The following is a 24428-nucleotide window of genomic DNA, read 5'->3' as shown; positions in this document are numbered from 1 at the left end:
TTTTGGTGGTGAGGTCGAGAACGCGCGGGCGGGCTCAGCCCTCTGCGCGCCCGAGGTGCGAGGTGGCTGGCCGGCGTCGCCTCAACCGCACCAGCAGCCAGGGCGCGCGGGTCCGCCGCTGGCGGCTGCTGGCGCGCTCCGTTTCAAGTCGCCGGCGTTCCTTGGTGGGCATGCAGGGCCGTCATCCATGGCAGCCCGTCCGACGTTGGCGAGCCATGCCACAGATGCCGGCCACGCCCGCGCTGCTCAACCGCTGGGCCGCGCGCGCGCGCTCGCTTGGCCTGCGAGCATCACCACGCACCTGCCCCTGACAGGCCCTGCCTCCGCGCCTCTGCTGATCCCCGCGAGACTGCCACATGCTACCGGATCCGGAACGCCACAACTCCCGCCGCGGCGTCCTCCACCCGCAGAGCCTTCTGCTAGCCCTCGGCACGGCGGCAGGCGCCAAATTTCCAGGGACCATCCTCCAAGCAAGGCCCTGCCTTCCGCCGCGCCGGGAGAGATAAGAGAGAGGCCGCGCCGCCGATTCGCCCCGCGCCAGACGGGCTCTCGCGCCCTGCCTGTGGCCTCGGCTCTGGCTCTGGCTGGCTGGTGGCTGCGCGTCGTTTTCTGGGATTGCGTTTGTGCCCCAGCCTCGCGTGCCGGCAGTTTCGCGGTGCCTCTGCTGCAGCGGTGGACGCAGGCCCTTGCGCCGCCCCGTCACCCGGAACCGCCGCCAGCCTGGAGTTCGCTCGTGAACACGCCCTCATCTCGCCTGCGTCTTGGAGGCCCTCTCCGGCGGTGAAGATGGGCGAATCGCGGAGGACTCCCCCGGTGCGCGACTCTATCAGCACCATCCCCGGACGATCATTCCTGAGCCTGGCCACTGGGAGGCCGATCCCGTTATCCCTGCACTCGCCATATCCACTCGATGGGGCGGCATTTCGACAAACAATGGCGGAATGCCCTCACCGCCGCTGCGCTGTTCCTTGAGCAGGATTGCTTGGATGTCTCGCGCTGGCCCATCTCTCCACTGCGGGCGCGTCAGGATTGCAATGACGTTGCCCCGTTCCCAGCCTGGGGATTGCTGAGATGGCGATCACCCGCTGTCCTCTTGCTTGGTACGCGTACCACCACCGTGCGCCTGCCAACCACCTCTCCATGGATAACGGCGAAGCCCGTTGTGATTGCGGTCCACCGTTCCAGCCCACATCACTCTCCCGTCAAATATGAGCGATCGTCGGAGCTCACTTCGACCATGAATCACGCCGGACGTCCTTCTTTTGGTCGGTGATCGTCTGTCTGGTTGGACTTTCCTCAGCAGCCGTCTGCTGCCGGCTCTGTTCTGCGGTTGAGACAGCATGTTCGGCTTCCACCATTATTGACGGCATCTCGCCAGCACTGATTACTTTCTCCCTCCACCTTGGATCTGCCATTGATCATCCGAGATCCGAGTCATGTAGCATCCAAAGAGGGGAAACTGACCCAGCTGGAGGCGCACGAGCAGTGCGAGACGCAAGGTCCACGGCAGGCCCTCACAGTGTGTACAAAGAGTCCTGCTGTCGATTGCTAGCGCCAGCTTTTTTTTTTTTATTAATCAACGCGGGGGTCTGACCTATCACGTCACTGACATACGGCTAAAGCCCCTTGTTCGCAAAGACTGTAACGTTGCACTAGCCCTCGGCTGAAGAACCCTCTGTACGGGTTGCATAAATCCGACTTCCGTGACCAAGGACCGAGCCCCAGCAAAGTGTGCCTCCCGGACTTTCGCTCGCGCCGCGCTTTCATTCACCACCAGGTCCGGGCTACCAGCCTTGACGCCCGCATGCACTCGCCCGATCTGCTGCTGCCAGCCTGTGCTTACAAGCAGATAGAATAGGCGGCGTACGGCGTGCTGGTAATGTTGGGAGTGGAAAGCTGTGGTTGACGGTGAAAGACAGGTATGCTGATCTTGCATGGTTGCCAGAATTCAGGATAACGCGGTTTTCCGCGGATGGCGGAGAACGAAGAGGTAGGCTGCTTTCTAAATGGTTGTCGCTATTTGGGACGGCACCCTTTGTCTGACGTTTGCACAGTGTCGCTTAGTCGTCTTCTCGCCTTGTCTCGCCCTTCTCCCAGCTGCTCATCCCATGCTTCGATATGTGAGCAAAGAAGACAGCACTTATCCCCCTCGAGGCTTACAAGAGGGCCAGTGGACAGCACCGTCCGAGGCTTCTCACCACCTAGCTCGGTCTGTTTCTGCTGCCAAGTGTCGGAAGCTGATATGTTCATGCGACCCTGATGACTTATAGAAGAGGATAATTTCACGTATTCCATGTTGCCAACTCGCTTTGGTCTTTGAAACCGACTTCACTCGTGGTTTGCTCTCCCGACTCGCGCCGTTACCACCACTACCTTCTACGAACCGACTAAATTTTCGGCCGCTGCTGACAAGAGGGGTATCTGGGAGGAACGGGACTCATCCGCCATCTTATGATGATATGGAGACGTGCTATTAGTGCAGATCAATCCGGTCTATACTCTAATATGACAGGCGTGGCAATGCGGCCGACTGCGGGCAGACAAGCAACTGTATTGTGTACCGGCGTCAGCGCGCGAAGTGGTCAAACTACTCTCATTGCTTACTTGGTTTGAATGTTAAGATATCGCTGCTTCTGCTTACGTAGGGATGCTCGTCAGCCCGCGGCATCCATCCAGTCCAACGCGTGTGCACCCGTGTCGGAGCGATGAGCTGGCGTGGGAGATGTATGAGGAGTTGATGAAATGGAAGTAGCGGAGATGAAGGTGGATGTAGAAGTGAAGGTTGCGAGGAAAATTCAGGACGAGGTAATATCTATCTGCTGAGAGGCTGTCGACGTGCTTTAAAGTTGCCCAATTTGGCAGTTCACTGCTAATTGGCTCAAAGGTAAGACATCTAACAGCAACGCAGGCCCCCATCCCTCCAATCACAGAGCTTCCTCACAGCACTGCGCCCACACACCCGCTCTCCCAGCACTACGCCCTCTCCCAGAACATGGAATTCCTTCCGGGCACCAAACCCAGTCCTTGTATCAACGTTCTACCAGAGTGCACCTCCGAGCACCACAGCAGGTTGCGAAGGAATGAACTCGCCCACATCTGTCTCACGAAGATATTGTGTTATACCACATGGGTAGTAGAAGTAGAGTCCAATGCCCGGACGTAGATGTCAGCATCGAACGCGGACAAATTCGTCCTGACTTTAGATTCAACTACCCATGCAGCGAAGCGCGGCGAATGAGCTGCCTGTCAGGCAAAGCACCTGCCTGCATGGCTGGGGCGCTTTCCGGGTTAGTGAGGGTTGAAGGAAGCTGTCAAGAGCCGAGTGCACCTTCCAACGGTTTCGCGCCTTCCGGCGCCGGCTTCGCGCCTTCCACCCGCAGCGCCGTTCCGTCAGCAGCGCGTCAAGCCCTCAAAACCTTTTCCATCTCGCCCAAATGTGAACAGAAACCTCCTCCTCCTAACCTCCATAATCCAAGGCACATCACACCTCAACGTCATCAAACATCACACTTCTTTTCACTACCGCAACCATGAGCGTCCAGCCCAGCGACGGCGTCCCTGTCTCGCAGGATACCACTGCTGCACCCAAGGAGAACGCCCCCGCTCTCCCGGCCGAAGCTAAAGGTTTTGGCGAAAGCTTCGAGAAGACCGTCGCCGACGGCGTTGCCAAGCTGAAGGAAGAGCCTGAGCACATTACTTCCGAAGATGCTGCCCGCGTCCAGAGCGCCGAGCACAAGGTCCTGGGATTCCGTCCCCCTCCGGGCAGTGCTGCTGCACAGGTTCAATCGATGAGTGACAAGGTCGAGGTAAGTTCGCAATCTTCGAGCTCATCTTCGTGCGTACGTCGCTGACACTGAAGCAGAACTTGCAAAACCTTGCTGATGTCGCTCAGAAGAAGCTCGACGAGGATCCAGCCACCGTCACGGTCGATGAGGTGAAGGAGGTCTTGAGCGCAATGCACAAGGTTCTCGGTCATCTGCCATCCAAGGATAACACCTCTGCTACCATGCAGCGTGCTGCTGCTGCCAACGACCACGAAGCTCAAGAGGGTGTTCCGGTTGAGAAGCCGGCTCTTGTTGGCCGTGCCCGTCGCCAGAGCATCGTCGCGGCTGATCAGTCTCCTGCCGCCCGTGAACAGGTTTACAGCGCCGTCGCTGAGCAGATGAAGGATAAGCTCGAGACGCACCCGGAGGACATCACCAAGCAAGATGCAAACACGGTAAGCTACCGCCCTGTTCAAATGCCTGTGGTTCAAGCACTGACTCTATCCCAGATGCGCAGTGTCGATACTCGCGCCCACGGTGCCACGGAGAAGGGCAGCCTCACTGCGCAGGTTCAGCACGAAGCTGCCAAGCACGAGAACGGTGCTAAGCTTGACGAGACGGAGGCGGACAATTCTGTTGAGAAGACCAAGGTTGCCGGCGATGCGGAGCCTCAGACCCCAGTCGTGGCGGGTGACTAAGGCGGGCCGCGCCGCTGGTAGTGCCTTGACTCGGTGCTCAACAGGCCAGGTCAATAGATGAAGGGGCGGACGCGTTTGCAAATGATGCTATGAGATAAGGATCAGCGGCGAGAGCACGGTTACGAAGCATTTTCCAAAGGTATATGGGGTAGATAGTAGTCTCAGACAGTGGACTCTAGAGGAACTCTCTGGCATTGTGTGGTCATGTTGTACATGTGCGAGCGTGAGTGCGGCGGAGGATGCGGGCGTACAAGCAAGCGCGTCGTTGGCGGTTCCTGGGGAGAGGTAACGCGACGGGGATAGCGGCAGGTGGAGAGCGGCATGTGATTGGTGCGCGGCGCGCATCCATGCACGCCTTTATTTTGGTCTGCCCCGCTATTTCGCTGTCAACACCAAAACCGCTTCGCTCACCGCTGCCTTTCCCCAGCATCTGAATTACTCCTGCCCACCACCACCTGAGATACCCGGACACCAGCAATCATGAGGGGAGAAGTACGTTCGCCCGCCCGACGCGACCACGCCAATGCCCAAATGCACGCCGTCGACCTGCGCCGCCGCCGCCAAGCTGTCTCCCCCTGATCTGCGCGGTCCAGCTAACGTGTCTCGACGCGCAGGTCTGCCACATCCACATCGGCCAGGCTGGTATCCAGCTCGGCAACAGCGCCTGGGAGCTGTACGACGTCCAATTCCATCCATACGAGACTCTTTGCCGCTGACACGGTCGCGCCAGCTACCTCCTGGAGCACGGCCTCAAGGCCGATGGTCGCGCCGACCCTGAGAGCCAGGCCGATACCGAGGGCGGCTCCTTCGAGACCTTCTTCACCGAGACCAGCGGCGGCAAATACGTCCCGCGCTCCATCTTCGTCGACCTCGACCCCTCTGTAAGAACGGCGCTGCCGATGGAAGACCAGGGATGATGTGCTGATGCGTTGCCAGCCCGTTGACGAGATTCGCACCGGCGACTACAGGCAGCTCTTCCACCCCGAGCTCTTGATCAGCGGCAAGGAGGATGCCGCCAACAACTGTGGGTTGACGGCGTCCGGCAGCTACCGCTGAAGCTAATGCAATGCAGATGCCCGTGGTCACTACACCATTGGCAAGGAGCTCGTCGACAACGTCATCGACCGTGTCCGCCGCGTCGCAGGTGCGTCATGTCCGCGGCATCGCGCCGAATGCCACTGACCATGTCCCAGACAACTGCTCGTCCCTCCAGGGCTTCTTGATCTTCCACTCGTTTGGTGGCGGTACCGGCTCTGGATTCGGTGCTCTTCTCCTGGAGCGCCTCTCCACCGACTACGGCAAGAAGTGCAAGCTCGAGTTCGCCGTCTACCCGGCCCCTCGCGTCTCCACCGCCGTCGTCGAGCCCTACAACGCTGTCCTGTCCACGCACAGCACCATCGAGAACTCGGACTGCACCTTCCTTGTCGACAACGAGGCCGTCTACGACATCTGCCGTCGCAACCTGGACATTCCCCGTCCCAGCTATGAGCACCTCAACCGCCTCATCGCCCAGGTCGTCAGCTCCATCACGTCGTCGCTGCGTTTCGACGGAGCTCTCAACGTCGACCTGAACGAGTTCCAGACCAACCTGGTCCCCTACCCCCGTATCCACTACCCGCTCATCAGCTACGCTCCCGTCATCTCGGCGTCGAAGAGCTCCCACGAGAGCTTCAAGGTCAACGACCTTACCTTCCAGTGTAAGTGACGACAAGATGGTTTGGCCAGGTTCGGATATTGATTTGCGCAGGCTTCGAGCCCAACAACCAGATGGTCGTCTGCGACCCCCGCAACGGCAAGTACATGGCCGTGGCGCTCCTGTACCGTGGCGACGTGGTTCCTCGCGAGTGCAACCAGGCGGTTGCCGCGCTCAAGGCCAAGGCTTCGTTCAACCTCGTCGAGTGGTGCCCTACTGGCTTCAAGATCGGTATCAACTACCAGAAGCCCCAGCGTGTCCCCGGCGGCGAGCTCGCTGCCGTCGACCGCTGCGTGTCGATGTTGTCCAACACCACGGCCATCGCCGAGGCCTGGAGCCGTCTCGACCACAAGTTCGACCTCATGTACTCCAAGCGTGCCTTCGTCCACTGGTACGTCGGTGAGGGTATGGAGGAAGGCGAGTTCTCCGAGGCTCGTGAGGATCTCGCGGCTCTCGAGAAGGACTACGAGGAGGTTGCCAGCGATGCGCTGGACGAGGGCGACCTCGAGGAGGCCGAGTACTAGATGTACTCAGAGGTGGATTTTGGCGCACGTATAGGTTGGGTAATCCTACTTGTTGGACCCTTCGCTCGGTGCAAGTTCGCCGAGTCTGAAAATAAGGGAAGATTATGCAGGAGGCACGGTGTAACTACGCTTTCCAATAGCCTCTTTAGTACAATTGTTTTTTGATTCTATCAGAGATCTGGACTCGCTGGACACGGTGATTAGGTGTCCGAATTCGTCCATGCGGGCGTGATCCACGTAGCCTAGACGCAGTAAAGCTAATGACACGGTTGATCGGGAGCGGGAGTTCCCTCCCCTGCATTCACGCTTCTGACTACCAACGGCAATTTTCTTATTGGCTGGCATTTCCCCGTGGTTTCCATGTCGGGAGCATGGCCGGTCTCGGCAACGGCAGTTCTGGCCAGAGCCGCAAAGGTTTTATTGCGAGGGATGAGGCTAACAAGCCGGTCCATGGTACACTAAGCATCGCGCGACAACTCAGATGCGGTACCGATGGTAGAACGGTTTTGTGATTGTCAAGACGGCGAGACAGCACGATGCTTGCGATCGGCCGCCGACAACAGGACGCCATCCGCAGCGAGAGATAAGGCAGCTTTCACATGGTCATCTAGCGTCCAGTCTCAACAAGACAGTGGAGGTGGACGCAACGGGACAAAGTCACGTGCATGGCGCAGCTACCTCAGGGGTCGACAACGGCAAGTAGCGGCGCCTTCTTCTCCGCACCCGTCGTCCTCTCCAACCAAAACGCTCAATCCTCATCCAATCTGACGGCGACCCCGACACCATCTCAGATATTCTGTGCCACACTCTGCCAAGCCAGCGCCAAAGGCACGTCGACGGGCATGCGCGGAGCGCAACCCGCGCCGCACACACGCTCGCGTACGGGCGCCAGCGGGCGGTGCCTCATCCAGACCCTCTTGGCACCTGCTTCCGTCTCTGTTCCTGACAAGCCTCTGGCCGCAGACCTGGGCCACCGGACCTCTCCGTCCCCTTTGTGGAGAAGAGATGGGTGCACGGCGCAGACGGGAGCCCGTGGGCAGAGACAGCTACCCGTTGCGGCAACCGCCATGCCCACCATGGGACGGCTACAAACGCCTTTCGGTGGTTAATTGGCACAAGGTTGTCGCACCGGCACGTGGTGGAGCTTGGTCCGGTTGCTTAACACAAACTCAATTTCGAGGCAATACGAGCCGATGCTGACCAACACTCCAACTTCATCCGCCCTCGCAGCCGTAACAGATGGATGGGCGAATGCACGCCTATGTTGGCCATGTTCCAGGAACAGCTGTCCCCATCACGCTTTTGAGTCGCCTGTTTGGCACACTGAAAATCTCATCTGACATGCCGCCTGGGGATGTCGCCCCAGAAAGCCACAAGGCTGCCTCAGGTTTGTTAGTTCAGCCACAGTCAATTCAGCTCTCCCCATCCAGCCCGCCTCCTCCGCCATGGCTCAGCAGACGCAGCCTCGAGCTGCCGGCAAACTTCTGTGTGGCTTCACTCTATCGGCGTATCCGCAACGCCCTGTTCTCCTGACAGCCGCCGAAGCACTCCATGGCCTCGCCCGCCCACTATATATCGTGATGTGCCTGCCCTATCCACAGCTTTTCTCTGCACACTCACTCCTTTAGTGTCCCTTTCCATCTCTCTCTCCCTTCGGGGGTCCTCTCTTTTCCATTGTTTGGTCATTCTTTACCCATACCACCGTCTTCACTCGACAACCTAATACTCTAATCTGCCCTTCGGGCATACCACGCTCACTTCCACTTTCACCATGCGCGGAAACTTCCTCATCGCCGCCCTCGCGGGCGCCGGTGCTGTCACGGCCACAAGCCTTTCCCGCTACCAAAACTCGACCTCCACCGCTATCGTCGTGGCCCAGCAGGCCAACGACAAGCAGGAGTCCGACGCCGGTGTCTTCCACACCACGGTCATCGACACCATCTACAGGACGGCGTTGACGACCAAGGTCGAGACCACCGTCGCCACCCAGACCCAGACTGCCTATGTCATCACCACCGGCCTGCCTTGCCTGGCTGGCAGCGGTGGCCCGGGCTCTTCCTCTGGTTCTGCTGGGTCGGGATCCGGCTCTGGCTACAGCTCTGGGTCTTCCGGCTCTTCCGGTCTTTCCGGTTCTTCTGGATCTTCCGGTTCTTCCGGTTCCTCTGGATCTTCTGGATCTTCTGGATCTTCTGGATCCTCTGGATCTTCTGGATCTTCCAACTCTGGCTCGAGCTACAACTCTAACTCGGGCTCGGGCTCGGGCTCGGGCTCCTCGGGCTCCTCGGGTTCTGGTTCCTCCAGCTACAGCTCCGGTTCTAGCAACAACTCGGGCTCCAAGTCCAACTCGGGCTCCAGCTCCAACTCGGGCTCCGGCTCCGGCTCCGGCTCCTCTTCGTCGGGCTCCGGCTCTGGTTCGTCCAGCAGTGGCTCTTCGAAGTCCAGCGTTCAGTCTGGATCCAGCGATGTCGTTGTTGGCGAATCTTCCTGGACGACCACCGCGGGCCCTATCGCTACTCTGCAGCCTGCCACCCCGCCGGGCCATGACGCTTCCGTTCTTGCCCACTTGGCTCCCAAGGACACTGGCTCGCTGTACTTCAACGAGGGTAGCTCTTCTAGCACCGATGGTTCGTCCAGCACGGGCAGCACTTCTTCGACCTCTGGTAGCTCTTCTTCGAACTCGGGTAGCAGCTCTTCAGCTTCTGGCAGCAGCTCGTCCAACTCTGGCAGCTCTTCCAGCACTGGTAGCTCTTCCAGCACTGGTAGCTCTTCGAGCAGTGGAAGTTCTTCCAGCACTGGTAGCTCGTACAGCAACGGCACCTACTCCAGCACTGGATCTTCCAGCACCGACGGTCAGATCTTCGCTCTTATGAAGGCCAACTTCACCTACCCCTCGGTTATTCTTGACGACTCTGCGTATGTCTCGAGAATTGTTGTCGTCTCCGGTGGCCTCGAGATTGACTTCTCGACTGCCGAGTCCTTCCAGTATGCTCAAAGTGCTTGGGCAAGCACCGAACAATGGGTTTGTGTCACTTCCAGCGTTGCTGGCGTGAACGCTACCGTTGGCCAACACACTTACTGGTTGGTTACCAGCGAAACTTTCGATGAGAGCAGCCACAGTGCAACCTTGAACTGCGCCGAAATCGCCATTGAGCAGGCGATCGGTGATGTCGAGGTCCAGTGGGGAACCATTGTTTCCTCTGACAGCTCTACCAACGGCACCACTTCCTCCAGCGGCAACTCTACCGTCTCCACCAGTGGATCTGTCTACTCCAACTCGACTGGCAGCAGCAGCACCTCGTGCGGTGCTGCTCCTGAGGCCACCATCTCTGGCTTCCCGACTGCGCCCTGCGGAGATGACTTCGACAAGGTTCTTGACGACAAGCTCGGCTACTACGACTTCGACAGCGACTTCAGCACCAGCATGCAGGACTTTGCTCCCGGCCTCGGTGACTACTCCGAGAGTGACTATGACTACGAGGACACTGCCGAAACCTCCCTTCGCCGCCGTTCGTATGGCAGCCCTGCTGCCCGCGCTAGCGCCATCGTCCGCAGGGGCTGGAGCATCAAGTCTCTCATCAAGAAGATCGCGCCCAAGGCAATTTCGCAGGCCATCGACAAGGTTGACAAGAAGATCGACGACCTCAAGAACATGGCTATCAAGGTTGCCGACAAGTACACCAACGGCGCTGTCTCGGCCGGCATCAAGTTCATCAACGACAAGATCGACAGCTTGACTACGGCCAAGCCCGAGGGCAACTTCAACATCAACCTCACTCCCAGCGGCACTGTCGACTCCAAGTACTGGGGTAATCAGTACCAAATCTACCACGGCGCCGCGAGCGGTGCGTTGACCGGCACCGTTGATGTGTACTGCGTCGACTGCGGCATCACCGGTAACGCGCACGTTGCCGGCGAGTTGGGCTTCTCTCTTCTCGGTGGTGGCTTCAACAAGGGCAGTGTGACCATCGACGGCAGCGTCAAGGCCGGTCTCTACCTGGGTCTCGCGGCCGACGGCACGTACAACAACAAGTTCAAGAAGAACATCGCCTCCTACGGTGCTCCGGGCTTCTCCATCCCCAACGTCATCTCGGTTGGCCCTGTGATTGCCATGGATGCCTCGCTGACGCTCGACATCAAGGCTCAGGGCCAGATTCTCGTCGGTGCGGAGGCTTCCATCACCAACTTCTACGCCAAGCTGGATATTGTGAACAAGGACCAGACCACGGTTAAGAACTTCAAGCCTGAGTTCAAGACCAAGTTCACCGCCGCTGGCCAGATCACGGCTGACGCGCGCGTCGGCCTGCCCCTGACGGTCGGTGTCGGCCTCGAGATCACCCCGCTCAAGTACCGCAAGCTCATCTCCATTACGAACGAGCCCTACGTCGCCGCCAACGCCAAGTACGTGTACGACAGCGTCAACCCCGGCACGTGCAACAACGGTGTCTCGTACGCGCTGACTCTCGGCGACGAGCTGAGCATGGACTTCTTTGGCCTGTCGCAGGCAACCATCTGGAAGGCCGACACCCAGGCTTTGGCCTCGGACTGCATTCTCCTGTCTGGCAGCTCCAGCACCACTGGATCTTCCACTGGAACTACCACTTCCACTGGCTCCTCTTCCACTGGCTCTTCTTCCACTGGCTCTTCTTCCGCTGACTCGACCTCTACTGGCTCGACCTCTACTGATGGCTCGTCTACTTCCGGCACGACTTCTACTGAGGGCTCGTCTACTTCCGGCTCGACCTCTACTGATGGCTCGTCTACTTCTGGCTCGACTTCCACTGATGGCTCGTCTACTTCCGGCTCGACCTCCACTGAGGGCTCGACCAGCTCTGGCTCCACTTCCACTGAGGGCTCCACTAGCTCCAGCTCCACTACTTCTGAGGGTTCTACCAGCTCCAGCTCTACTTCTTCTGAGGGCTCGACCAGCTCCAGCTCTACTACTACTGAAGGCTCGACGAGCTCTGGATCTACTTCCACCGAGGGCTCGACTTCTACTGAGGGCTCAACCACTGAGGGCTCTAGCAGCACTGGCTCGACTAGCTCTGATTCGTCTACCACCGAGGGATCGACTTCTACTGAGGGCTCAACCACCGAGGGCTCTAGCAGCACTGGCTCGACTAGCACCGGCTCGACTGAAGACTCGACCAGCACTGACTCTACGGGTTCCTCTGGCACTACCGACAGCAGCACGACCACGGGCAGTACGGAGGGTTTTTCGAGCCAGCAGCCCTCGGACAGCACTGAGAGTTCTGGTGACTCGACTACTTCTTCCACCTCGACCGGCTCGGACGAGAGCAGCGTGTCCAAGCGCCAGGCCACCGATGACACTGTCAGCACCACCTCTGAGGCTTCGACCACGTCGACCACGTCGGATGCATCGACCACGTCGACCGATGATGACGACAGCAGCGCGCTGTCCAACGACTCCCTCCTCAGCATCGCGGGCTCCGACTCGACCACGGACACTGACGGCTTCACCTACACGACGCTGACGGACACGACGGGCGCGTGGCACCTGTCGGCCGACGAGGACACGGGCATCCTCGGCCTCCAGGCGGTTGGTGACGCGGACGCGGGCCTCAACTTCGCGGCCTACTCCAACGTGGTCGTGTCGGACGATTCGGACCGCGTCTTCATCTACCACCCGGACGAGATGGACAAGCTGGGCGCGTCGCGCTTCCGGCTCGCGGGGTCATCGGAGATCCCCAAGAGCGCAGACATCATCACGCTCATGCCGGTCGACGACTCGAGCACCACGACCAACGGCGGCATCGTCGTGGCTGTCGACTCGCAGGGCAACGCGTTCTACATGGTGGTGTGCAATGTCGATGATGACAGCACCAAGTTCTTCCTCGTCAGCGACCCTGACGCGGGACCTGTGCAGCTCGAGAAGGAGGAGATGAGGTGGGTGCTTGTTGGTGGTGTGGCTTCGTACTGCTCGCCTATGGCCTTCACCGTTGGCGGTGGGCTCCAGGCTGTCTAAGTAATAAGGCGAGGGGAGGCTTAATTCAAAGAGAGAATCGGGGAAGAGATGATGGCTTTAACGGATTAGAAGATGTTCTGTTTTCATTTCATGTGGATTTTTTCTAGCGATGGTGGTTTGGAGAACAGCTTTATGGTGGCTTGACGGGCCCTTTATTTTACCAATGAGAGTGGAGTGTTGATCTTTTCGAGCTTGGTTGTATGGTGTTGAGGTGCTTAATCCGATCCGACGGGGCGCTTTGATTCCGGCGGGCGCTGATTGGGCAGAGGATTGATTTCCAATGTGTTTGTCAGCGCAGCTCCCCCGCGACACCGCTCGATTGACGCCACAGCGGTGCTAATCAATCACAAAGCATTACCCAGCGCCCATGTCGCTCCTCACAAACACCCCGACGCTATCGCAACCTTTCCATCGCCTTCTCCACCCGCCCTAGCTACACTCCCTATAAAATCCCCCTGTCTCTCCCACATCCATGCGTTTCCTACTCTCAAGCATCATCGTCTGCCTCGCAGCAACCGCCCTCTACTACCACCACCAGCTGGACACCGACACCGCCACCGCCACCATTAAGTCGACCACAACCGCCTTTTTGCAGCGCATCAAGCTCTTTGCCAAACAGCGCGCAACAAACCCCAACAACATGTCCACCACCACCTCGGCCGCCAGCTTCCCCGGCCTCCCCGTCGTCCCGCCCTCGGACCCGGCCCTGGCCAAGGACGCGGCCAGCCTGCAGCCGCGCAGGATCGCCAACGTCTTCCTCGCGCGCGAGCAGGCCGAGGGCGCGGGCGCGCGCGTGCGCCGCAGCATCGGCACGCCCCAGCTGCGCAACTTCTCGCCCTTCCTCATGCTCGACCACTTCGCCATCTCGCCCGGCGCCGGCTTCCCCGACCACCCCCACCGCGGCCAGGAGACCATCACCTACCTGCTCGAGGGCGGCGTCGACCACGAGGACTTCGCCGGCAACCGCGGCACCATCCACGCCGGCGACCTGCAGTTCATGACGGCCGGCCGCGGCATCGTGCACGCCGAGATGCCCGCCGCCGCGGCGCAACCCCCCAACGCCGACGGCTCTGCTACCAGTGCCATCAACATCGGCCTCCAGCTGTGGGTCGACCTGCCGCGCCGCCTCAAGGCGTGCGAGCCGCGCTACCGCGACCTGCGCGCCGCCGAGATCCCCGCCGCCACGGCCGACGCCGGCCGCGTGCGCGTCAAGGTCATCTCGGGCCGCAGCCTCGGCGTCGACAGCGTCCAGGACCTCGCCTACACGCCCGTCTGGCTGCTCGACGTCCGAGTCCGCCCCGGCGGCCGCTTCGTCCAGCCCCTGCCCGCCGGCTTCAACGCCTTCGTCTACACCCTGTCCGGCACCGCGCGCTTCCTCAACGGCGGGGCCGTGTCAGATGATGACGACGCCCAGCTCGAGACCGACTCGGTCCCCGTCGGACCCTACCACAACGTCGTCTTCGAGCAGCAGGGCGACGGCGTCGTCGTGTCCGTCGCGCCCGACGCCGGGGAGGAGGCGCGCTTCATCGTCGTCGCGGGGTTGCCGCTCGACCAGAAGATCGTGCAGTACGGCCCGTTCGTCGTCAACAGCCAGGAGGAGGTCTACCAGGCCATGATGGACTACAGCACGCACACGAACGGCTTCGAGCGGGCCAAGGACTGGCAGAGCGAGATCGGGAAGAGTATGATGTAGAGGATGAAGAGAAGAAAAGAAAAAGAGAAGGAAGGGGGTGAAAGGATAGAGAAGAAGAAGATGATAGAAGAGAAAAGAGAAGAAATGGTGCGGTCGAGGGGCGAATGGATCAGTGTGTAAGAATCCCTATCGGAAAAAGGGGTTGTTGTCGTTGTATAGGGGATTGTGATACCCATGGCGGATGTTTGTTGTTCTTGTAGATATATTTGAATCAAATTACATAAGGATATGATTTGGCCATTCACTCGAAAAAAAGAAAGAAGAAGACAAAAACGTGAATCTTGTGAGACCTGGATGCCCCGGGCTTGAGAAGCATCGCGAAGTCAAGCGCCACAACTCCCCAAGTCAGAATCATTACAAAGAAACCAAGGATGAGACGTTATTGCGCAGGCATAGGCGGACGTTACGCACCAAACACAGTATTAAGAGAAGCTGCTATGCGTCTAAACTTAGTCAGCTTTCAAGTGCAAGTCGGAGGGGGGATCCAAACCAAGGAACAGATGCAAGCAAAAGAGACACGATCTCTCCATCGCGCCTAGAAAGAAGGGCACACATCAAAAAAAAAAAAAAACCTTTCATGAACATCCAACCAAGACCGACAAGGCTTCGAAACTCAAGTCACAGCAGCAACATAACCTCACAAAGTAACACTCAAGGCTATACATTAGCGCCAAGTTTCCGTATAGACCCATCCCCCTCCCCCTTTCTCCACCCTTATGCCCTTCTTCCCTTTCCCCCGTCTGCCAGGAGAGAAGTAACCAACACTGTATAGAAAACGAAAGAATAAGAGAACAGACAGCGAGGGAGAAAAAAAAAGCTACTTTATATACAACAACCACAGCCACAGCCCACAACCTCACAAAATAATACTGAAGTGACACCGTCCCTGGCCCCCTTCAGCAGAGCAGAACCTTGTCCAACAAAAAGCCTCGAACTCGCATCCCGCTACGAACCGCTTAGAGCACGCTATCATGATGCCATTTGCGACGAAAATCCTTCAGAAACAGACCACAGCCTCAAGACGCTTAGAAACCAAAGGGGTTGTCGGGCGCTATAAACACACACACACTTTAGCACCGCACACAAGCCGTACACATGGGAGAAAAGCGAGGGAGGGGGGCCATGTATGACTTACTAGCATTGGTCAAGTTTGCTCTTCTGCCGGTGGGCTGAGCCGCCAGCTTCTTCGCCGACGGGTTGACGCCGAACCTGACCGGCGGCGGGGGGCCCGTCTTCTGCGGGACGAGAGGCGCGGCCGTCTGTTGCTGGGGGATCGGCGGCACGGGCGGGGCCTGGAAGCTGTTGTTGTTGCTGTTTCCAAAACCGTTGAGGGCGCCGGTGCGCTGGGGTGCGAGTGCGGGTGGGAGGAAGGCGTTGACGCCCGTGGCCTGCGGCTGAAGGGGTTGCGGCTGGAAGCCTCCGGGTTGACCGAAGCCGGTGGGTTGAGCCTGCATCGGCATGCCCGGCGCGAAAGAGTTGGGGCGGGGGCTGGGATCCGCGAATGGCGAGCCGAATTGGTTGCCCATCTGCGCGCCTTGGCCGAATTGGCCCTGGAAGCCGGTGGGCTGAGGCTGCATGAAGCCTGTCTGCTGTGGCATCATAGGACCCTGGTGGCCAAACTGGCCATATTGGCCAGGGAAGCCGGTCTGCTGAGGCTGCATGAAACCAGTAGGCTGGTGCTGCATAGCCATCTGCTGCTGCTGGAACTGCTGCATACGCTGCTGGTTCTGGAGGTCTTGAAGGCTCTGACCGGGCGGGGCTGGCATGCCCGTCATCTGCGGCTGGATGGGCTGGGGAGGGCCAAACTGGTTGAAATTCTGGGGCGCCGACGACGACCGCTGCGGCGGAGGGGCAATGAGCGCGTTCGCGCCGGTTTGTTGCGGTGCTTGCGGTCGTGCCCTGGGTGGTGCTTGAGGTAGGTTCGCAACCTGTTCGAACAGACCAGGAGTTGCACCCTGAGGGCCGGTAGGCTGGGGAGCCTGGGCGGGCGCGGGAGCTGCGGCCGGAGCAGGAGCCGTTGTTGCTGGCGGCGGTGCAGGCGTGGGCTCCAGCGCAGGCGTGAGCAGTGAAAGTTCAGCCATGGCGCCTGTGGGGGGAGCAGGGGCGGGGGCCGTGGCCGTGGCAGCGGGTTCGCTTGCAGCAGTCGTCGCCGGCTGCTTCGATGGCTTGACTTCCCATGCGTTGTCGTCGAATCCACCGGGCGTCTTCTCCGCACCCGATCCAGACGAAGCACCTGTGCCGTCTGCCTTTACGCCATCCGCCGTCTTCGCCTTGAGCGCCTCGGGGTCGATAACGTCGTTCGTCTGCACGGCCGGCGCCGGACGGCCCTTCCGGGTGTTGTTCTTGAGCGCTCCGCCCGGACCTGCAAAAAGACCACCATTGGCATCCTCGGCGGCATCATCGAAACTGACGCTCCGCTTTTGATTCTCACCTGTACGGCCGTATTTGGTATCCAAAAACCTCATCACCCGCAGAATGTCGCCTTCCTTCAGACCCAAAGTCCTGAGAAGCTTCTCCGAGATATCCGGCAGGTTCTCTTCGCCCATCTGGTCCTTCGCGAATGACTGTGCATAGCGCTCGCAAATCTGTGGGTTAACACCGCAGTCAAGGAAGAACTGGAACCAATCGTAACTCGACTCCGGGACACCAATCGTGATACCCGCTCGTGGGGCAGACGAGGCCCGGTTCTGTCGGGCGTCTCTTGTCGTATTCCGCCTCTTGATGTCGGACAGCGGCTTGTCCTCGTCCAAGGACACGCCAGTGGCCCTTTCAACGTACTCGAGGTCTTCGACAGACATCTTGGGGACGGGCACCGCAATCTTGACACCATTGAGCTTGTGAAGGTGGATCTTGCCATCCTTCAAGCCAATAAACTCGGCTTCGACCTTGAACGACCCAGTGCGGTCGGTCCAGGTGCGAGTCTTCCCGGGGTCGGGCTCTGCACGTTTATAACGTTGGTATCTGGCCTGTGAAAGAGACCTCTGGTGACTAGGGGTATACTCACTCGGTTTAGCCGTTGATGATCTGGAGGCCGAGCTATCGCGCTTGCTTTTCTGTGTTGAGCGTTTCACGTTATTATCTCCATGCAACAAACTGCTAGAACGCTGTGGCAAAGACAGTCCAGGGCCTACCTCTGCCGCGCGCATCTCGCTTTCTCTCTTCTTCTTCATCATCTCCTTTGCCATGCGCTCCTCGTCCAGCCGGTTCTGCTCCACGATCGATCGGGCTTGGAGAACTCCGGGGTCTTCCCTAGATGCGACGTAGCCGGTGATCTCGACGTAACTGGCGGGCACAACACCCTCCTTGCCGTTCTTCAGTCGCCGTACCATCCACCACTCCTCGCTCTTTTGGTCGTCAAGGACGATAACCTCATCGCCCTCGGCGACGGTGACTTCGTCGTCTCCCTGAGCCATGAACTCATAAAGAATATTGCCCTTCTTTTGACCGCTGCCACCCGAGGCCGCAGCAAGGACTTCACGGAGACCCTCGCCCCTGGCCGCGCCAGCCAGCTCTCCCAGCATGGCGACGATCTCTGTGGCCGTGTCTTTCGCGCCGGCATGGAAGTCTACACTCTTGCTCGGCCTGACAAGGTCCATGAAAACATGCTTTCCCTCGATTGAATAATGCGTCAGCTTTTCGGCAGTCCACTCCCGCTGAGGACCGTCCTTTGATTTCTCCGGGGCTATCATAATCAAGCCCTTGGGGATGTTGATGCCCAGAGTCATTGGCATCTTCTTGCTCTTGCCCATGTGCGAGACCATTTCGTGGATATTGTACAAGTGGTAGCCCTGCGGCACCTTGACATCCTTCTTGATCACATCGTCGTCCCACTCGACGCGGTGCTGGGATGCTCGGTTAAAGGGCGGCGAGGGCATGACACCGCCAGACGGGGAACGGCTTGACGATTCGCGATTGGGGAAGGTCGGGGTCGGGATGGGCGACGGCTGCGAGGAGACCTGGGAGATGGGTCTCTGGGGTAATCTGGGAGCAGGAGCCTCCTCGTCCGACTCCTCGGGGGTGTATTGGGGCTGGCGCGGCGGCAGGCTAATGGCCGGGGGAGGGGAGACAACCGTGCGCTGAGGGGCTGCGGCCTGGGCTTGGCCGGTCTTTTGTTGGATGAGGCCGGCGAGCGCAGCAGCGGGGCTCTCGGTGGCAGCAGCGGGAGACGGAGGGGTCGGGGCAGCCGGCTCTTCCTCTTCGGGCTCTGGATCGGGGATGCGAGGGCGCTGGGGCGGCGGCGGGGCCTGCTCCTCGGCCTCGAGGGCCTCTGTAATCTCAATGTAGTTTGCGGGGGCAAAGCCGTACTCGCCCTTGAGGCCAACCAGGGACCAGTCGGGATCGGTGGTGTCGTAGACGTCGAGGACGGCATCTTCGGTGAAGGACAGCTCCTCGTCGGTCTGGCGGGTGTAGTCGTAGAGGGCTTTTGCCTTGGCGAGGGGCTGGGCCTGCGGTTCCCTGTACGTCAGCGCACTTGCGGCTTGACAATGGCTGGCAGCGCGGCGTGAGGTCGCGGCGGAGCCAATTCGAGCGGGCCCCCCGGCGGCGGGCGGCGGGCGGCGGCTGCTCGCAGACTCACCTCTTCGACGTAGTTGTTCGGTATCAGGCCCTCGGGCTCCTCCTCGTCGTCGGTGGCGGCCTTCTTCTTGGCCTTCCACCAGTCGTCGTCCGAGTCCTTGTCCAGGACGAACAGCAGGTCGCCATCCTTGATCTCGAGCTCGCCCTCACCCTGCGGCGCGTAGTCGTAGACGGCGCGGTAGACTCCGATGAAGGCCATTTGGTCGAGCGGAGGCGGCGCAGCCGGCGGCAGCGGGAGCGGATTGGCGGTGCTCAGGGAGCGGTCGAGGGAGCGCGGTGGTGCGGGATGCAGGCGTAGGGAGGCCGCGGAATGTGCGAGCTTCGGGCGGTCGGCGGCGCTGGGCGCGGGAGGCTTGGACGGCGCGGATGGGGGCAGTGCGGCTGGGGGGCTGGACGCAGACTCGCGACAAGAAAGAGGCCGTGAGCCAGCAGCTGCGCGCCGGCGGGTGGGGATGAGGATGAGGTTGATGATGTTGCACGACGGGCCCGGCCTGCCCAATCGCTGCCTGCTCGCGCGCTGCCCGACCCCGAGCCCGTCGTCACCTTCGTCACAGCTCCACTGCTCCCACACCTCAGCCAGCTTGCTCCCCGCATTGCTTCACCACCGCCCCGGCTGCTGCACCGAGCCCTGCCTCTCGCCGGTTCCTGTCTCGCATCCTCCTTCAATCGCTCGTGCCCGTGCCATCCCCGCGTGTTCCGCCTGCTCGAGCCGTGAGCCTGTGCGACCGCGACCCATGGCCAGCCCCATCAATCATTGCGGCTCCTTCGGTCAAACCTTGCCAGTCCCGTCCTGACCCTCCTGCCGACGGGCCGGCTGCTGGGGTCTGCGCCGAATTTGCACCAGCCTCCCCAGCCTCTCCGCGCTACACTCTCGCTACACAGTACTGTGCACCTGCCCAGCTTCGGGAACGGCCAGCCCAAAGGATTCAAAAGAACCCTCTGCCTTCTCCACCGGCGCTGGCCTCCTATCCAGCCGCAGCCACATGCGACAAGGCAGCAATCGGACGAGCAGCACCGCCGCGAGTTGATCCGCCTGCGCCCCTGATCGGGGGACGCCAGCGGGGACACGTCATGCCAAGTGTCACCACGGCTTGCTGATCATCGGCTTGGGGACTGCAGGAGTCTGAGACTCCAGTATTGATCGTTATGGTGGCATCGGCTCCCGCGGTCATACTAATCTAGAATGCTTGCTCTATTAGCTATATTGCACGTGCAAACTGAGCCGGACCAGCTGCCCACCCTGTTGGTATCTTTTGATACTGGCTGAGGGTCCTTGAGGCTGTGGCTTCTGTGACAAGTTTGTCAAAGTCATTGCACGTTTCCGGCATGAGATTGTCCCTTTCTATCATCCACACATGACAGGACGCACCACTGAGCGGGAAGGTGACCTCCCTGATGGCAAGCATGGATCGCTATCCAGAGCTACATAAAACGCAAACCGTGCACAAATAGCCAAAGTTCAAACAGGCGCCACGCAAACAACATCCAGGGCTATAAGACACTTGCTTCTGGACAGCTGAATGCAGCCTTTATGGTGGTCAGATCCAACATTCAGGGCCATTTCTCAAACGGTGGCTGCTCCTGCCATCGAAGTGTCTGAGCAGTGAAAAAGCATGGGCACGGGCACAAGCACCAAACTGGACGAATCGATGGGACCCTGCACAAGACATCAGGGTGCTCATACTTACGGCCTGTAGTCAGGTCAGCTGCCCCAGCCAACCACCGGGCCGAACTCTTTCCGGTCGATGCTCCTATACCTATAAACCCTCCAATCTTTTATACACCCTGCTCTTCTTCCTCTACATCCTCAACCCGAGATTATCGTCTGGCAGACTCTTCTTCCGCTAATCTCCACCTTGATTCTCCGAGTATCACTTCTTCAAGTCACTCCTCATTCTTCACCATGAAGTTCCGCATCGCTTGTACTGCTCCTCAGATCTTCACCATACTCAAAGTCACAGATGCTACTGATCTATCGGCCGCATAGGCTTCCTCCTTCTCGTCGCTCTGGTGGACCTTGTGTCCGCCGACTGGGTTGGCCATGTCGTCAATAAGTGCGACTTCGACGTTTGGGCCAAAACCACCCGCCAGCCAGGCTCCGACGGCAATGCAATCCTCGACTCACCTATGGAGAAGATCTCCGCTGGGGGTGGGATTTACAACGCTGCGTTCATCCCGGTCTACGGCAACGGTGAAGGTTCCCCAGATGCTTCTGATCACGCCCATGGAGTCACCATCAAACTCCAGAAGGAAGAGGACCCGAGCTTCGCAACTGGCCACGTCTACCAGCTGGAGTACACTCCCTACTGGTACCAAGACCCCAACGTCCAGTGGCTATCCGCAGACCTCTCCGTCGTCGATGGCAATCCCTTCACCGACATCGTTCGTTACGCAGAGATCCTTGTTGACGGGAAGCGACTTGACGCCTCCCTTTGCAACTCATCCGACGGAGGGACCGGCTCAGTTCTGTACTGCGCCCCCAGCGACCAGCCTTGCCCGGCCGAATGGCAGCCTGGCCACGCGCGCTCGGAGAACGATCCCGAAGCCAACTACACTTCTGAACTCACATGCCAACCGATGAACAACAACCCTCAATGCTCCCACCCCATTGAGTGCCGTGCCGGACCAACCGGTGTCTTTCAATTCACCCTCTGCGGTTAATGTGCAGTTTCAGCTCTTGAGACTCTGGCCGTTCTTTCTTCAGGCCTCTGTCTACTTTTTCCTTTCCATTTATCTAATTCGACAGAAAATTCGAGAATGGCTTTGAGATGGGAATGGAGAGGCTTCTATAGATGATTGACTGAGATTCTACTTCAAATTTTCTTTACCAAGAAATTCGGTCGTGACTCCATGCGTGTCCAGCTCCTACTGTCCCCACAAGTTCGTGGTTGAAGTGTCCATACGAACCGGAATCTTCCCAAAAGTCCAGCCAAACGCTCCCACTCCAGACACCCCGCCAACTCCCTAATTCTGCTGTACCCAATTTCAAATGTTGGAAGTACGATGGAAAGGATGAAAAATTACAAAGGAGCCTCCGTGTTATAGCACAATTCACACGGGGATGGATACCTAACTTATTCTTGCTGCAAGACAAGGTGAAGTCGGCGAGTAAAGTATCAGTCTTAAGACTATCGCTCGAGAGCAGCCTGGTACGTCACTTCAGGCATGAAAGTAGATGTGAGATGACTCCAATGATTTGATTGTCTTCACCGCAGCGGCTCAAGGTGACTGATGTTAGTCTCTGCTATCATCTCACCTTTGAATACGGTGCGATACAGCAGCCCGCCGACACAGTAGCAGATAAAGTGAGGTTGAGTCTGGCGGTTTGTCCGACAAATGCTCTGATAGGTTCATTCAATCACATCACCTTGCCAAGAGTGGGTGAGAGTCACGTGCGTGTCGGCTGCCTTTGCGGGGCAGCAGTCGGGCGTGCGATAAGAGCGGTTCGGACTTCATCACTTACCGAATGGTAAGCCTGTCCGAAGGTGTGAGTCCCCATTACAAAAGCTTCAGGAAGGCGCCTCTTGCGTGGCTCAAAACCAAAGGGACTCACACTTGACTGCCAACTGACGCTCTACAGTGACATCCAGTCGACAAAGATCTTTACACAGAATGGCTACTGTGACGACAACTCACGCTGAGCCCGCCGAAGATGGGGAGGTAATATCTCCACATAGGTTTCCATGGCGTGGGAAATTTCCAAGGCTGACTGCCGTAGTATGTGTACTTCCATTCGGGTTCTGAAGCAACCTATCGCAAAGTCAGCAAAGCAGCAAAGGGAGAGTTCACTTCAATCCCAGAGATAGACATTTCGAACATCGACAGCCCTTCGCTAGAGGAGAAAAAGCGGATAGCCAAGGAAATACATGATGCTTGCAGCGTCTCCGGCTTCTTCTATTTGACCAACCATGGCATTCCCGAAGCAGTGCTGAACCAGGCGTTCGAGACAATGAAAAGGTTCTTTGCGCTTGACCACGATACAAAGATGGATGCGCACGTGCAGAAGAATCCAGCCATCAGAGGTTATGAGCCGCCTTTGGAAACGCGGAACGATCCGAGAACGAAAGGAGGTATGGCTAAGTGACATGACATAGCGATATGGAACGATCCTAACGCGAGGCCATAGACTCCAAAGAAGCTTTCACCATGGGCGACTGTGTGATCGAGCCTGAGCAAGACTACAAGGGAAGAGTAGGCGCCGACCCTCCGTCACACATCAAGAAGCCCCAGAACATCTGGCCGAAGGACGCCCCATTCCTGAGGGAGGGGTTGTACAACTACTACAGCCATGTGTTCCCGCTAGCGATGAAGCTGGTTCGCATATTCGCGCTTGCATTCGGCCTGGAGGAAACTGCACTTGACAGCATATTCAAGTTTCCGATTACCGGGATGCGAGCCTTGCACTACCCTCCAATGCCGAAGGAAGAGTGCGGAACCATCGGTCTCGGAGCCCACACTGATTTCTCCTGTGAGTCCTTCCGTTCAAGGCGTAGTCCACTGTGGCCATACCATGGTTCCGATGGTCTCGAGTATCCCGACTGCTGTGTAACCGGCTAAAAGCTAACACGACTCTCCGTCAGGGCTCACAATGGTCCTGCAGGACTCGGTCCCGGCTCTCGAAATCCTGAACAAGGACGGTCAATGGGTGCAGGCGCCGCCCAGGCCGAACTCGTTCGTGTGCAATGTCGGCCAGTATCTAGAGCGGCAGACCAATGGGAGGTTTGTGGCGACGGTTCACCGAGTGCGCAACCAGACGGGGGAGAGGCGCTACTCGCTGCCGTTCTTTCTCACACCGGACCCTGACGCCAACATCCACGTGCTGGATAGCTTCATCGCGGCTGGGGAGGAGCCGCAGTACGAACCCTTCAATGTAGGCGACTTGTACATCCGCAGAGTGCTGCCTGCGCGACACAAACACCCGACCAGCATCAAGTACAAGGATGTACCAGAGTCGGAGTGGAAGTACGGATTGTTGTACGGCTGAAAGGCGGGTTTGGACTGCGCGGATACGAGCAGCATGTCAGAGTCACCGATGTTGGCAAAGGCCAAGGAGATCAAACAATGGATGCATTCGTGAGTCAGGTGTGGTGCTTGACGTTGGTGGGCCAGCGTGTCACTGGAATCGTATTTCGAGTCAGGACGAACGCTTTGCTGTGACGATCATGGCATACGGTGAGGGAGGAGCTGCACGAGCTGCAGGGCGCCGCGGGGCCTGACGTGTCGTGGGGACGAGGGAGTGATGATCCGAGGAGTGCGGCGATCTGATGGCGACAACGCGTCCCGGCTCTCGCGTGGCAGCGGTCATCGAGGGCCTCGAGGGCCTCGAGGGCCTGGCTGCGTGGTGGCTGCGTGGCTGCCTTGCCGTGGCCTTGTGTGCCTGAGGCTCTGCTTACACGTGCAAGGGGCCGGCATGTGGTCTCCGCATTCCAGCCCTGGAAGGCGGAGGCGATGGCGGCGGCAGCGGCGACCGACCGACCGTAGCCGCGGCATCTTGATTA

The 24428-nt window shown here is 58.9% G+C and overlaps 7 protein-coding genes across 7 annotated transcripts; 6 read left to right on the top strand and 1 right to left on the bottom strand.

Annotated features, from left to right (window-relative positions):
- Positions 1-3530: 3530 nt before the first annotated feature.
- On the top strand, positions 3531-4462 carry BKCO1_5400045 (seed maturation protein pm25-like protein; the record flags this gene model as incomplete). The annotated part of the gene is made up of 3 exons (XM_020277252.1): positions 3531-3806; positions 3863-4219; positions 4274-4462. The coding sequence occupies 3 exons, from the start codon at positions 3531-3533 to the stop codon at positions 4460-4462; spliced, it is 822 nt and encodes a 273-aa protein (XP_020127145.1).
- Positions 4463-4942: 480 nt separating this feature from the next.
- BKCO1_5400044 (tubulin alpha-2 chain) lies at positions 4943-6679 on the top strand (the record flags this gene model as incomplete). The annotated part of the gene is made up of 7 exons (XM_020277251.1): positions 4943-4954; positions 5077-5135; positions 5193-5343; positions 5399-5486; positions 5535-5606; positions 5656-6159; positions 6210-6679. The coding sequence occupies 7 exons, from the start codon at positions 4943-4945 to the stop codon at positions 6677-6679; spliced, it is 1356 nt and encodes a 451-aa protein (XP_020127144.1).
- A 1771-nt stretch (positions 6680-8450) lies between these two features.
- Positions 8451-12662, top strand: BKCO1_5400043 (apple protein; the record flags this gene model as incomplete). The annotated part of the gene is made up of 1 exon (XM_020277250.1): positions 8451-12662. One exon carries the CDS (start codon positions 8451-8453, stop codon positions 12660-12662), a length of 4212 nt encoding a protein of 1403 aa, XP_020127147.1.
- Positions 12663-13134: 472 nt separating this feature from the next.
- BKCO1_5400042 (pirin) lies at positions 13135-14355 on the top strand (the record flags this gene model as incomplete). The annotated part of the gene is made up of 1 exon (XM_020277249.1): positions 13135-14355. The coding sequence occupies one exon, from the start codon at positions 13135-13137 to the stop codon at positions 14353-14355; it is 1221 nt and encodes a 406-aa protein (XP_020127146.1).
- A 1025-nt stretch (positions 14356-15380) lies between these two features.
- Positions 15381-19129, bottom strand: BKCO1_5400041 (cytoskeleton assembly control protein sla1 protein; the record flags this gene model as incomplete). Its single annotated transcript, XM_020277248.1, has 3 exons — positions 15381-15406; positions 15491-18800; positions 18932-19129. The coding sequence occupies 3 exons, from the start codon at positions 19127-19129 to the stop codon at positions 15381-15383; spliced, it is 3534 nt and encodes a 1177-aa protein (XP_020127188.1).
- A 1704-nt stretch (positions 19130-20833) lies between these two features.
- BKCO1_5400040 (uncharacterized protein) lies at positions 20834-21591 on the top strand (the record flags this gene model as incomplete). Its single annotated transcript, XM_020277247.1, has 2 exons — positions 20834-20852; positions 20918-21591. 2 exons carry the CDS (start codon positions 20834-20836, stop codon positions 21589-21591), a joined length of 693 nt encoding a protein of 230 aa, XP_020127187.1.
- Positions 21592-22542: 951 nt separating this feature from the next.
- On the top strand, positions 22543-23914 carry BKCO1_5400039 (clavaminate synthase-like protein; the record flags this gene model as incomplete). Its single annotated transcript, XM_020277245.1, has 4 exons — positions 22543-22590; positions 22649-23000; positions 23057-23398; positions 23511-23914. 4 exons carry the CDS (start codon positions 22543-22545, stop codon positions 23912-23914), a joined length of 1146 nt encoding a protein of 381 aa, XP_020127159.1.
- Positions 23915-24428: the final 514 nt, after the last annotated feature.

Source organism: Diplodia corticola (assembly GCF_001883845.1).
Source record: "Diplodia corticola strain CBS 112549 chromosome Unknown scaffold54, whole genome shotgun sequence".
In the NCBI taxonomy this organism is placed as follows: Eukaryota; Fungi; Ascomycota; class Dothideomycetes; order Botryosphaeriales; family Botryosphaeriaceae; genus Diplodia; species Diplodia corticola.
Note: the sequence above shows the minus strand (reverse complement) of the source record. Positions and strands in the feature narration are given on the sequence as shown.